At 46.8% G+C, this 14167-nt stretch overlaps 1 protein-coding gene across 3 annotated transcripts in view; it reads left to right on the plus strand.

The window, feature by feature from the left end:
* The window catches only part of LOC133532638 (uncharacterized), a 36432-nt gene extending 24950 nt beyond the window's left edge, over nucleotides 1-11482 (plus strand). For all 3 annotated transcript variants that reach the window (XM_061871394.1, XM_061871396.1, XM_061871395.1), the window contains 3 exons: nucleotides 1476-1559; nucleotides 2047-2174; nucleotides 10035-11482. In XM_061871394.1, the coding sequence (XP_061727378.1) occupies nucleotides 1476-1559; nucleotides 2047-2174; nucleotides 10035-11399 (1577 nt within the window). In that variant the 3' untranslated portion in view covers nucleotides 11400-11482. The remainder of the gene's footprint in view (nucleotides 1-1475; nucleotides 1560-2046; nucleotides 2175-10034) is intronic.
* The last annotated feature ends 2685 nt before the right edge of the window (nucleotides 11483-14167 follow it).

The following is a 14167-nucleotide window of genomic DNA, read 5'->3' on the forward strand; positions in this document are numbered from 1 at the left end:
GAGGTTTTCAATAGTGGCTTATTGTGTTAAACCCTGTTTCAAAAAATTCATAGTGAATAAATAAACTAAAAAAAAACAAAAAAAAACATAGAAAACACCCATTATTCAGGAACAAATATCTGTGTTCATCACACAAATTAATGCCCTTACCAGGATTTGAACCCGGGACCATCGGCTTCATAGGCAGGGTCACTACCCACTAGGCCAGACCGGTCGCCATAAAAGAATGAGAGAGTTGCAAGGATTGTAACGTCAGAAGAGACTGTAACTCCTACTTACTTTACCTAATAAAAAGTATTTTGTATTTTGAAAATAGAAAATAGGTTCCAAAAACTATTTGAAATAAAATACAAAATAGTTTTCTTTAAAAGGTATTTAAATACAAAATACAAAATAGGTATTTAGCATTTTGTATTTGCATTTTAAATACAAGTATTTAAAATAAGTCACATCTCTGTTGGTTAACAATTTACTATACTTTAAGCTCGAGTTTAGCTTATTGTGACGGAAGAGTAACTACGGAACCCTACACTGAGCGTGGCCCGACATGCTCTTGGCCGGTTATTATTACTATTATTTATGAATGCACAGACAGCTTATAACTGATACGTGCACATCAATGTCCTGCACTTGTGTTTTTTTTTTTTATACTACGTCGGTGGCAAACAAGCATACGGCCCGCCTGATGGTAAGCAGTCTCCGTAGCCTATGTACGCCTGCAACTCCAGAGGAGTTACATGCGCGTTGCCGACCCTAAACCCGCGTAAAATTAAAAACACGTTTTAACGTTCCTGACAACATACCATACATAACCTACGTAATTTGGTAGGGTTCATGGGCGTCGCCAAGAGAACAAAATTTCTGACTATATGAATGCCCCGTCCACTTGGCCATCGGCCATATGAATTTAAAATTGATTAAAGTTTATTCTGCTTACCTATCCCACTTAAATAAAATATATCGCGGGCTCAACTTTGCTCATTTAAATATCAGTATTATTTTGCCAACTTTGCCCACTGTGTCCTGGGGGAGGGGGTGGCGCAGGACGCCCATATACAGCGAGATTTAACCTGCATCCCAATTGCCCTTCAGATCCAAAATTACTTTAGTGACCGCGGCCGGCAAAACGTCCCACTTTGTCGCTTGCCATAAGCACGCCTTGTCAGGTTATTCGAATAAAGATACGCAAAGCTCGTCCTTATGGCAAGCGACAAAGTGGGACGTTTTGCCGGCCGCGGTCTCAAATTTGCTAATGGACCGAAAACGGCCACAGTTTTTTTCAGACATAACACTACTCATGTTTTTTATTACTCATGGTAATATTGTAATATCATACTGTTTCACAAAGAGGGCAAAGTTGGCCTGTTGGGCAAAGTTGCATGTCTTAACACATTCACTGCCAAGAACACGTATGTGTTCATTTTATAATGGGGCGCCCGGCACCCAAAGTGTTAACGAAATCGTTATATTGACAGGCAAGTGTTCAAAGTGCTCCAGAACGTATGCAACCGCGAAGACACTAAAGAAACATGAAAGTCAGTGTAGCCAGAAGAGAAAGGGTGAGTTATACATCATTTTGGATCGACTTACGTAAGTCCTATTTAGGGTTCCGTAGTCAAATAGGAACCCTTATAGTTTCGCCATGAGTTATAGCTTTTTAAAAAGTTCTGTCACTAATTCATACGAACCATGTAGGTTTACTTTTAAACTACTGACGTTTCTAATTTAATATTTTTATCTACGTTTAAAAAGATTTAATTTCATTAATTTAATAGCCGTTTAAAATATTCTTACACTATTATCAATCGTGGCTGAATGCCAGATTGGTCTGTGCCTTCGACGCCTAATCTGTCAAACAAGGACAATATGGCGGACGAATGTATGAAATGTCACCGTATTTAAGAATTATTTCGCTAGCTTTTTCTTCGCAAGTGTGATGAAAAACATTGTAACTCTGGGTGTATGAATATTGCAAACTCGGGTCTTTAATTCCCTTACCCCCTCGTTGCACAATGTACTATTCTACCATTGTTTCCTGTGTCGCAGGAGGAGACCTGATAGCCGACCCGGACGTCCTCCGAAGACTGAAGCCCATGCAGGTGCGGATCACCAGCTGCGACGGGCTGCTGGCTCGAGAGATGGGCGACCATTATGACGTTTCTAGGGTCAAACCGGTGAGTAGAACTGTAAGAGTAGTAAGCTAGCATTTACGTCAGTATTGCCACATTTAAAAAATTGTGAGGCTGACTGTACTTACTTACTTAAGGCTGCACCCGACGCCAACGACCTTTTTTTTTTTTTGGTATCGCAGGGGTGAATGCATTTACGCATCATCGCCCCCCGGGCGAGGGAAGCCCATTGGGGGGGGCGGTTTGTGGGACTCGCTCCTTCCATAACCCCCTCTGCTATTCAGAGGGGGAGGAGGAGAATACCCACTAACCTCCCCTGCGGCGTTTCCGTCCATGCCGTTAAGGGGGGTGCAGGGGGCTCGCAAGCATGTCACCTCAGCACCCCCCCGGCGGTCCCGACCCGGATGAACCGGGACTTCACACCAGTTTGGGGAGAATCAGCAAACGCATAACTGACTCTCCCCCCTCCCATGTAGGGCCGTGTTGCGGGTCCCTCACCCGCTGCCCTACTGGGGAATAGCGCGGTTCGCAATGGCGAACCGCCTAGCCCTCCTGCCCGCTCGTTTTCGCCTTATCGGGAGCGCGTTTGGATCCTCCTCGCGCTCCCGCTCCTCGACCTCCTTTTGCGAGACAACCGCGTCACAAAAGGAGGTCACCGCCTCCCAGGATCTCTCGCTGCCCAGCATGGCCGCCACGACACTGTGCAGCGAGAGATCATTGGTCCCGATGGCTACCACCAGCGCACTCCGCTCCACCGCCCAGCGATTGCACACCTGCAGGGTGTGCTGGGCGGTGTCGTCCGTCTCGTCACATTGATGGCAGGATTGGGTAGGCTCGCGACCGATCCAGTGCAGGTAGTGACCGAAGCACCCGTGTCCGGTCAGTACCTGCACCAGTCTAAACCCAACCCTGCCGTGCGTCCGGTCAAGCCATCGGTCTAGCGACGGGAGAACTGCCCCTATGGTGTAGGTTCCATAGGGGGAGTTCTCCAGGTCCTCCTTCCACTTTTCACGCAATCTCCTCTGCGCCATTCTGCGTGCCTCCCTCACTTCTTCAGGAGCAGGGAAGTCGCCCGTCTCCCTACTCCTGATTCTCCGTCTGTGCGCATCAGCGAGCACCTCAGCATCCAGTTCCCAAGGGGAGGTGCCCGCCAATACGCACGCTGCCGCCCAACTCACCGTCACATAGGCCCTGCAGACGCGTACAGCTATTACCCGTTGGGGCCTCCGAAGCAGGGCTTTATTCTCCCCATTGAGTTTGTCGGCCCAGATCGGGGCCCCATAGAGGGCCATGGATCGGGCTACTCCAGCGTATAGACGTCTGCAGGCATGGGACGGTCCTCCCACGTTGGGCAGCAGCCGACCCATCTCCGACGCCGCCGTCACTATTCGGGGAGCAATTTGGCGGAAGTGCTCCCCGAAGTTCCAACATCTGTCCAGCGTGAGGCCGAGGTACTTTATATGGGGCCTCACCTGGACATCCTCGCCGGCTATTCTGAGGAAGGACCCGGCGGGCACCCTCCAACCTCTCCTCGCAAAGACTATTGCATCAGTCTTTGTGAGGGAGACTCTCAGTCCTAGGAGGCGGATCCTATGAATCATGAGGTCCGCCGCCACTTCCGCCCTCCGCATTGCCTCCCCCAGGTCCTTACCCCGAATGGCCACCATCGTGTCATCGGCGTAACACATGAGGGCCATCCGGGGGAGCAGCTCTGCTCGGATGGCCCAGTCGAAGCCGATGTTCCACAACAGGGGTCCAAGCACCGACCCCTGGGGAACACCGCAGGTCATCCGCCTTTCCAGTCGCCCCTCGGGCGTGTTGCAGACCACCACCCTATCTGACAGGTAGTGGTCTACGACTCGCCTCAGGTATGGGGGCACCTCGTGGTACCTCAGGGCCTCCCGTATCACCGAGTATGGGAGGGTACCGAACGCGTTGGCAATGTCCAGAGACACCGCAATGGTACCCTCCCCTCGCTTTAAAGCATTCTCACGGAAGGCCCGAAGTGCCCCCAATGCGTCCAACGTGGACCTGCCGCTTCGGAACCCATATTGGCGCCCAGTGAGATCGGGGCCTGTCTCCTGTAGGTGTCGACCTATTCTTGACGCCAATATGCGTTCCAGCATCTTCCCCGCCTCGTCCAACAGGACTATTGGCCTCCACCCGGATGGGGAGTCCGCCGGCCTGGCCTCCTTCCGGAGGAGGCACACAATTCCCTCTTTCCAGCACCTTGGAAACTGTCCATCCCTAAGGCACCGATTAAAGATGGACTGGAGACAGTCTCCAAGGTGCTCCATTACGATGGGTAAGACCCTCCCATGGACCCCGTCTGGGCCAGGGGCTTTCCTACAGGCTCTAACCCTATGGGCGACACGGGCCATTTCGCCCTCTGTCACGAGGGGCACCTCCTCAGGATCCAGCTGTTCCTCCTCCCTGGGGGCCACCATTGCAGGAGGGGCGAAGTCTGGGGCTGGAGGGAATAAACCTTCTAAAATACCCCGGAGGGTCCCCATGTCCATGGCTTCCATGGGGGCGGCCTGACGGAGCTTCTTCCTTACAAGTTTATAAGGCCGTCCCCATGGGTCCTCATCTAAAGAGGCCAAAAAGGCCCCGTGCGCCGCATCCTTTGCCTTGGCGATGGCAAGGTTGAGGGCCTTCTTGGCCTCATTCAGCTCCCGGTGGTACGCTTCCAGCTCCTCCTTGGTGTGCCGCCTCCTTCGACAGCGTGTGAATTGCCGCCTCGCGGCATTACTGGCAGTCCGGAGAGCGGCCACTTCCGGACACCACCAATACGTCGCCTTTTTCCTCCGAGGAGGCCCCGCTCTCCTCATTGAGGCGTCGCATGCCCTTGTGAGGGAAGCGCGGAAGCCAAGGGCCATACTGTCCGCATTGGCCTCCTCTGGCATTTGACGCCCCCATCTGGCCTCCACCATGGCCGCCTCTCTGGCCGCCTCCCGATCCAGGGTGGCCAGGCTCCACCTCGGAGATCTCCTCGTATCCCTTGCTTGCCTGAGCTGCTGGCCTTGCTGGGCCCTGGAGACCCTCATTCTGATGTATAGATGATCAGAGAGGGTCTCCGTGTCCTCCAGGACACGCCAATCCGCAATGCACGCTGCCGCCACTGGGGAGGCCAAAGTGACGTCAATAATAGACCCCCCCCCCCCAGGCGCACGCAGGTGTTGGCTGTGCCCTGGTTCACCACTTCAAGCCCCAGCCCGACCAACCACTCGAGGAGCACTGTTCCCCTGGGGTCGGTCCTAGGGGAGCCCCACGCAGCGCATTTGGCGTTGAGATCCCCCAACACCATTATGGGGGAGGGAGCCGCACCGGCCACCGCCCGTCCCAGCCTCTCCAGGTAGGCCTCGAACTCGTGTAGTGGCCTATTTGGGGAGAAGTACACGCCAATCAATACAATGTCCCCCAATTTGGCCACCACATAACCAGGACCCGTGGAGACTCTGGAGAGGGGCAGACCGCCCATGGCCGGCGCCACAATGGCCACCGTGGCTTTCGTGCCTACCCCGTCACCCACCCAGTTAGCCTGCTGCGGGACATAATATGGCTCCGCTACAGCAGCCGCAGCAACCTCCCACTCCGCCATGTGCTGGATCATAAGATCTTGTGCACGCGCGCAGTGGTTGAGGTTGCACTGGAGCAATTCCAAGTTTTGTCCAGGAGGCATTAAGTTTCCATGTGCTGCTGATCCGTCCGATTTTCAGGTACATCCCTGGGCGCGGCCGCTGCGGAATTTGCAAGACCAGCAGCGTATGCCTCCTTCCCTCTGACTGGTGGGGGGGTGCAGGCTTGCCCTCCCATTACGTGTCCCGCCTTTAGACCGGCATGGTGGCATACAGCGCACCAGGGGGCCGTCGCGAAACAGTCCCTGCTCATGTGGCCTGGTTTGCTGCATCTGTAGCACCAGCTGCTCCTATCCACCGGGGACGTGCACAGAGGCCGTGTATGTCCCGTCCCCATGCAGCGGTAACAGCGCAAGGGCAACTGTTCCAACGCCTCCACCCGGGCCGCAGACCACCCGATGACTATGCGTCCTGCTGTGACCACTGCCTTGGCCGCTGTCAGTGGGCACCGCAGGATAACCGAGCCGGTCCCGTTGGCCGCCATCCGTATTGCCCCAACTGATACTTGGTCTTCTAGGCACCTGCCTCTGGCGGCGACCTCCCTTTTTAGGATCTCCGGAGTGACGGATTCGTCGAATCCGGAGATTTTGATTTCGGCCTTCTTGACCGGCCGGTAGACTTCCGCTACATCGCCCACAAGGCTCCGGAGCCGCTCCACCAGGTTGTCCGCCGCCTGACTGCTCTGCGCCCCTGGGACCTCTATGATGCGCGCCCCCGTGGCCGTTCTGCGCACATTCAGGTGGTCCACGCCTAGCTCCGCCAACTTAAGTGTGGTGGCCCTCTCCATAACCGACCTGTAGTCGGTTTGGGCGTCCGGCTTGAGGGCCACAACAACCGCCGCCATAGTTGGGGCCACTAATTTAGGGGCTGTCGCCTTCCTCGGGGTTTGCTGTGGTTGGGGCTGGGGAGGGGCCTTAGCCTTGCCCTTTTTAACCACAGTGGTCCAGCTTTCTTGTTGGGAAGTAGGCGGCGCGGGTGGCGGCACACTCGGACGGGCCTGTCTTCCTGGTACCCTGGGCGCAGGGATCACCGACTGGGGTTTTTTGCTCCTAGGTTTTGGAACCGGCCTGGTTTGGGTGTGTCCAGCCTGTGCCTGCCGCAGTGGGGGCGCTTCAGCCACTCGGGGCGCTCCTGGTGTTTGGCTGGACGCCATTGGGGAGGCCAATTGAGATGCCCCTCCAGTCTTCCTTTGTGTCCTTGGGACACTAGGTACCTCCGCTTGGTGCACCGCCACATCCAGGTCCATTTCCTGGTCCGGGAGCGTCCTCCTCTTATCAGCCGCCAGTGGTGGCCGGCGGATGGGCTCCGGCGGCAGTCGTCCCTCCACACCCTCGAGGCGGGCATTTACCATGTTCCCCAGGGATTGAAACATTCCCCTCTGGAAGCTCCCCAGGCGGACCTCCATGAGCTTGCCCAGCTCCTCGAGAAGGGTTTGCGACTCCGACTCCGTCCCTGCCCTGATTGGCTCAGCCTGCCTGCGCTCGGAGAAGGCCTTGCGCAGAGCCTTTGTCTCCCGGCGGAGGTTCTCCAACTCACTCCTCATCCTGTCGTTGTCCGCTTTCAGCGAGCGGACAACTTCGGACTCACCGAGCGAGTCTGCCACACTTAACAACTCCCTGCAGGCAGAGTTGATTTTACCCCATATCTCGCCTTTTAAATTTTTGCTCTTGGCCGCACCCCTTAATATCTCCTGCGCACAGGCCTTGATGCGGCCACCAGGAGTTTCATACCCCTCCGAAACTTCCCCCGTTTGTACTGGGCTCCGCGAACGCCTACCGGTATTCCGTCTCGGTTTCGGACTGTATGGGGCTTCCGTCTCAGACACCGTCTCATAATCCTCCAGTTGCGCCTTGGCGGCGCTGAGTCCCGTGTAGTGCCCTTTGCCACGGCCACGGCGGGAAGTGCTCACCTTGCGCACTGGAGTCTCACCCTCACTGTCCTGATGGTCTCTGCCCCTTTTCTCCCGTCTCTCCCTGCTATTCCCCCCTGTTTCGTCACGGTTCGAACTCCTGGCTCCGTCCGTCACCACACTGTTCCACTCGTCAGTAGACGTCTCTGAGAGACGTCTTACCCTCCTTTTTCCCCCCGACCAGAATCTTCCCAAGGTAGGGGTGGGGGAGACATCCCCCCCCCCCCCCCCAATATACCCCCTTCCAGAGTCCTCGCCTTCCTGGCTAACCTCCAGGCTCGCCTCCCTTTGGGACACTGAGTTGGTCCCCATTCCTCCAGATCGTCCGCGACCCCCCCTTTTTCTTGCCTCCCCCCCTTCTCCTCTATTATCCCCACCCGGATCCGGCGTTTCCCCCTCCAAAACCATGGAGGAAGAGAGCTTAAACACCAATTCCGTAAAAACGGTCAAGTGTGATCTGCGCCACACTCGACAAACTTACGGAATTAGTGTTCAAAAATTATTTCCCCCCCCTTGCAGTCGTCCGAAAATTTTGGGACTAGGGTAGGAATACGGAGTTTCACCTCCCCTATCCAGATCCCCGAACGCCCGGACACCAGCCAGCCAGGTTACGACGCTATCCTTTTTCAAAAATTTACCAACTTAAGAAAAATAGTTGGAAGCGCCGCAAAAACAGGAATAGCAATCCGGTTTTTAATTTATAACTTCTGACCCTGACGTCAGAAAATTATAAATCGCCCGTCCCAAGGTAGGGCTTAGCCTTGCCTAAATGCCCCTGTCACTACCAAAGAAGAAAAAAGAAAGAAAAAGAAGATAGAAATTTTATCCAAAAAATAAAACAAGATTCGAAACTTCAAAACAAACAATTGTTTTCCCTATAACTCTGGAACCAGAAGTCCCAGCGTTACCGAGAAAACGGAAGAAGAAAGAGAAAAAGAAATGAAAAATTACCGGCCTAAATCGAAAAACAGAAAAAGAAAGAAAAAGAAGATAAGAATTTTTTGGCAAAAACCAAAAACCGCACAAAAAACGTTCCAAACGAAAAACACCAAAAGTCCAAAAAGAATGCCAAGTCAACAAGTTAGATGCGTTTCGATAACCGGGATGAATAGCCAAAAATTGTTAACGTCTACTCTCCAAAAATCACCGAAATCGCACTAGAACACCTCACGAAAAAACCTCCGACGCCAACGACCTCGCGCGTGTGGGCGGAGCTTATTCCCCTCACCGCACGAGTCGCTGCAAAAGATCGAGCGCGCCGAACTATGCGTTTCAAATAGAATTTCGCTTGCTCGCGCACGCAATGCAGCACAGGTACAGCCAGCATCAATAGTAGCGGACGAAACAACGCGCCAAAAGTATCTGATATTCCGGATAACTTTTCCAAATATATCTTTTACAGTCTTAATTGTTCTATATATAAAACCATAAAATTTTGCTAAGCTGTTACAGAATGGTAGATACTTTTGACACCCTGTTTCATCCGTTACTTTTGAAGCTGACTGTACGTCTAGCAACACGACTTGTCCCGCACTGACTATACGGACGAGAGCGGGGTAATGGTAGGAACCAAGGCGGGATTTAGGCTTTTTTTTTAGGAATTGAGGCATTGATTTATTAATTTGCAAAAAGCAAGAAAAGCTAATAATTTTATAGTGTTTTGTGAGACAGGTTGTAAAGTTTCATATATTTTCGATAAAAGTTGCAGTAGTAATAAGGATACAACTGAAAGAAATTGGGGTGACTCTTTAAGATTTTTTTTTTACTCACTTATTTAAATGATTTTTATTTATTTATTTGTTTAAATAAAAATAGATTTCGAGAAAAACCATATCATTGCTCTTATCTTGTAGATTGTTATTTTTTTCTGCTTAAAAAGTGTCATATTTAAAATAAAAAAACTGTTCAAAGTGACTTAGTTTTACGGTATTTTGCGGGAGGAGGAACCTTAATGGCAATTTATTCGTTTTTAAATTATTTTATTTGCACTAAGTATGAGTAAATTTTTAACGATGTATTATTTTGAAACTATACGCAATTCATTTCTGATATAAGATCAATTAATTTGTGTTATTATACTTTATCCAACTACTTCTATATTCTAAAAGACATAAATTAACATACTGAACAAATTTTGACATTATAATAAAGTTTTTTTTTAATGTTTTAAATATGCACCTACCATACGTTGAAAACATGTGGTATCAAAAGCGTTTATAAGGCAGAGGAATATATTCCCCACCTGATTTTGAACTATATTTCAAAGTGATAGAGTTCAATTTTGCATATTTCCCGACACCGTTATGCCTTATAAACGGTTAACCAAGGCAACATTTCTTAGAAACTCTATCTTTTCAGAACTACGGGCTAGCGAAGAACTACATCTACCCATACATGAAGCTGCCTCCAGTCAAGAGCGAACCTCTCTTCCGCGACAGCATGGTCGCCATCCCTGTCGCACTCAAGGAAGAGTTCTCTTTCACACACTGGGACAGCGATAGTGACGTTGAAGAATCCATCATAAGAAGCGTACCTTCTCTCTCAACTCTGTCCATCAAAAAACTATTCTCCAAAAACCTTCTAGGTAAAGTACCTAGAAAAAGAAAGAAGGTCAAAAATGAAACGTTTGATAATGAAGACGAATTCAGTGTAAGTAAGGACATTAATGATATTATAAATAGTTTAGATAATAAGGGAAATGGCAGTTTAGATAGCAAAGATTTTACAGCTAGAATTAAGGATATTATTGGGTGTTTTGATAGTAAAATGAGTGAAAGTGTAACGAATGAGGACAAGACAGCTAATGAACAAAGTGAGATTGAAAATGTGGATGCTAATGTAAATGATAAAACGATTGATAATGATAATCTTGATGAAAATGATAAAACCACATCCGATGATAGTCATTGTGAAACTGTTGATGGAAAAGTAAATGATGAAACAATAGCTGATGACAATCAAAATGTACATGATACAGTAACACATGACGATAGTGCTAAAATGGATTTAGAAAACAATGAAAATAATGATAGTACAAAAGAAAATGTAATAGATTCTAATGATAATGTAAATTGTGAAGAATCAAGCAATGATGAAGTCAATATTGGTGAAAAAACTATTGATAAAGTATTAGAAAGTAATGAAATAAATGATGTTAATAACGAAAATGAAACAATCAATAGGCTAGATAATTATGATAAGAAAATCGACATAAGCTTACAAAAATCAAAAGATGATGAAAGCGTAGCTGTTAATACTAGCGATCTTGAAAATGTTCCAGTTAATGGAATCAATACTCCTCAAAATGAAAATTCTCTTGTAAATAACTTCAAAATGAATCAAAACGAAAGTTCTCCGGAAAAAGATTCAAAATGCAATGTTGAAATTAAGAAAAATGAAGAAGTTAGTAAACAAATAAACAAAGAGAGTCCAATCAAACACAGCATTGAAAATTTAATAGGAGAAACCGATAGAAATTCAGAAAAATTAATTAACGAAGTAATATCAAGTATTGAAGAATTGAACAGATGCCATGAACAACTAAATAGACATAATGAAAATGAAATTAACAATAGCAATCTAATGGATGCATTAGATGAACAAATTGGTGAAAAAAGACTTAGTGATCAAGATAAAATAACTTTAGAAGATCTATTGCCTAAAGAAGATAAGCGTGAAGAGTTGGAAAATATATCGGACGATGATTTCAATTTTGATACTTAAGGGTCCCCAGCAATCTCATTTAAAAACGACTTGCTATATTGTTCTGAAACTTTTCGGCCAAGTGCGAGTCGGACTCGCCCATAAAGGGTTCCGTACCATTTATGACGTATAAAAAAAAAACTACTTACTAGATCTCGTTCAAACCAATTTTCGAAGTTTGCATGGTAATGTATAGGTATCATATATATTTTTAGTTTTATCATTCTGTTATTTTAGAAGTTACAGGGGGGGGGGGGCTCACATTTTACCACTTTGGAAGTGTCTCTCGCTCAAACTATTCAGTTTAGAAAAAATGATATTAGAAACCTCAATATTTTGAAGCCCTTATGAGCTACCCCACACGTATGGGTTTGATGGAAAAAAAAATTTGAGTTTCAGTTCCAAGTATGGGGAACCCCAAAATTTAATGTTTTTTTTTTCTATTTTTGTGTGTTTCTTCTTAATGCGGTTTATAGAATACATCTACTTACCAAGTTTGAACAGTAGTTCTTATACTTTCGGAAAAAAATGTCTGTGACATAAACGGACAGACAGACGGACATGACGAATGCATAAGGGTTCCGTTTTTTGCCATTTGGCTACGGAACCCTAAAAAATACAGCGAATTTAAGATTTTCATACAAAACTTGTTTCTGCTCTATTTGGTTTATTTTTTAAGGTGGAGCTATATCAACTGATTTCAGCTCTAGATATACCTCATGTCATGTCATTGTATGTGCAAAGTTTCATTACAATCCAACACGTAGTTTTAAAATGAGAACAAAACTCCGTTGTATGGGAAGGTGAAATTCGGCCGAGCTTGCCGGAAAATCTTAAAACTATTAATGTTCCAGATACTAAAACTATTGATACATTTATACATATGGCGAAAAGTTACGAAAGAGTTAGAAAAAAAAATGGAATATAAAAGTATGACCTGTCACGCGAAACTAGCGACGGAAGATATGACGATCGCGCGGGTTTTGACATTACCTCAATAGCTCTGAAAGTATAATTAATAATAATTCAGCCTATAGATTTTAGATTTTAGAATTAGATTTATTTATTACACTACATACGATTGCATTACAAATTACATTCATGTCAATTTATACGAATTTTTGTGATCGTCAAACATAAATTCTAATAATGACTAAATAAAAGTAACATTATAATCCAGATAGCAACAATTATTAAATGGAAATTTTCACCTGAAAAGGATCGTCAAGCCAGAATGTATAGAAATCAATAATAAAATAAAATCAATAAGAAACAATGTCAAACATACAAAAATAAAGTATACAGTTATGTTAAAAAAATTCACTAATTGAATATAATGGGTTCTCCTGCAACAAGTTTCTCAATTTTATTGACGCTTGAATCGTATCGGATGTTTCCGTCCTTATTTCTAAAGGTAATCGCTTATAATAGGTCGGACCGATGACACGCGGGTTCTTTGCTGCAAGTGCCATGCGACGTGGAACTGTTCGTAATCGACCAGTAGATCGAATGTTTATGCCAGATATCTCAACGCGTTTAAACAAAGTTATTTCTGTCATACATAATAATTTCGATTAAATACAATGAGTAGTGCGTCATTATTTTGTGCGTCACGAAAAGGTCCCTGCATGAATGTTTTTTGCATAATGAGCACTCGATTGGCATCCGCAGTTTCCCCAAATGAGTACACCATACGTCATTAGCGAGTGGAAGTGAGCATAGTAAACCGATTTTAATGAAATGTACGAAATAAGGGGTTTCAACTTCCGTAACGCAAACACTGCACTACTCAATCTACTGCACAGTTGGTTGATATGAACTTCCAGTTAAGATTCGAATCCAACACAAAGCCAAGGAACTTCGTTTCATTACACAATGGCATAGAGCAGTTTACTACACATGGGGGCACCGTAGTTGTCCGTCCAGAGAACATCATTACATTAGACTTACTGACGTTAAGGAGTAATCCATTTTAACTGCCTACATGCCTCGTTGATGTTCTCGGCAAGCTGCTCGTACATTTGCGCGCTGATTATGACAGTAGTGTCATCTGCGTACAGTACTGACAGCCCGGTGGTGATGGCTGATGGGAGATCATTGACGTAGGCTAGAAACAAAGTATTTCCAAGTGCTGATGCTTGGGGAATGCCTAATTTGACATGGCCAATGTCGGACTGGAATCTTTTTCCATTTGACAATAGTTTAACCTGTTGTCTTCGGTCCGACAAAAATGATGCAATTAAGCGTCCCACTGCTGGGCACAGGCCTCCTCTCATGCGCGAGAGGGCTTGGCTATAGTGCCCACGCTGGCCCAATGCGGATTGGGGACATCCATACACCTTTTGAATTATTACGCAAATGTTTGCTGGTTTCCTCGCGATGTTTTCCTTCACCGAAAAGATAAGATACTCCGTACATAAGTTCCGAAAACTCATTGGTACGAGACAGGATTTGATCCCGCGACCTCCGAATTGAAAGTCAGACGACATATCCAGTATCCACTCTGCCACCACCGCTTTACTGAAAGTATACTTATTATAATTTCGCTGGTCAAATCCCTCGGCATCAGCTATCATCGGCTAGATATTTTATACTAAAATACTGGTATATACACAGTGTAACACGAGAAACCCGAAAGATTTTAATCACGCACTTCTGAGGCCAAATGCAGGAAAAAATGTTATATGAGTTTAAGTAATTTTTATTTTCAAATTTTTGAATGTATTCGTACATAAAAAGTTCACGTTATGGTAAAACTGGCACGGAAAATGAATTTTTACGATTTTTTT

This window comes from Cydia pomonella, chromosome 27 (genome assembly GCF_033807575.1).
Source record: "Cydia pomonella isolate Wapato2018A chromosome 27, ilCydPomo1, whole genome shotgun sequence".
In the NCBI taxonomy this organism is placed as follows: Eukaryota; Metazoa; Arthropoda; class Insecta; order Lepidoptera; family Tortricidae; genus Cydia; species Cydia pomonella.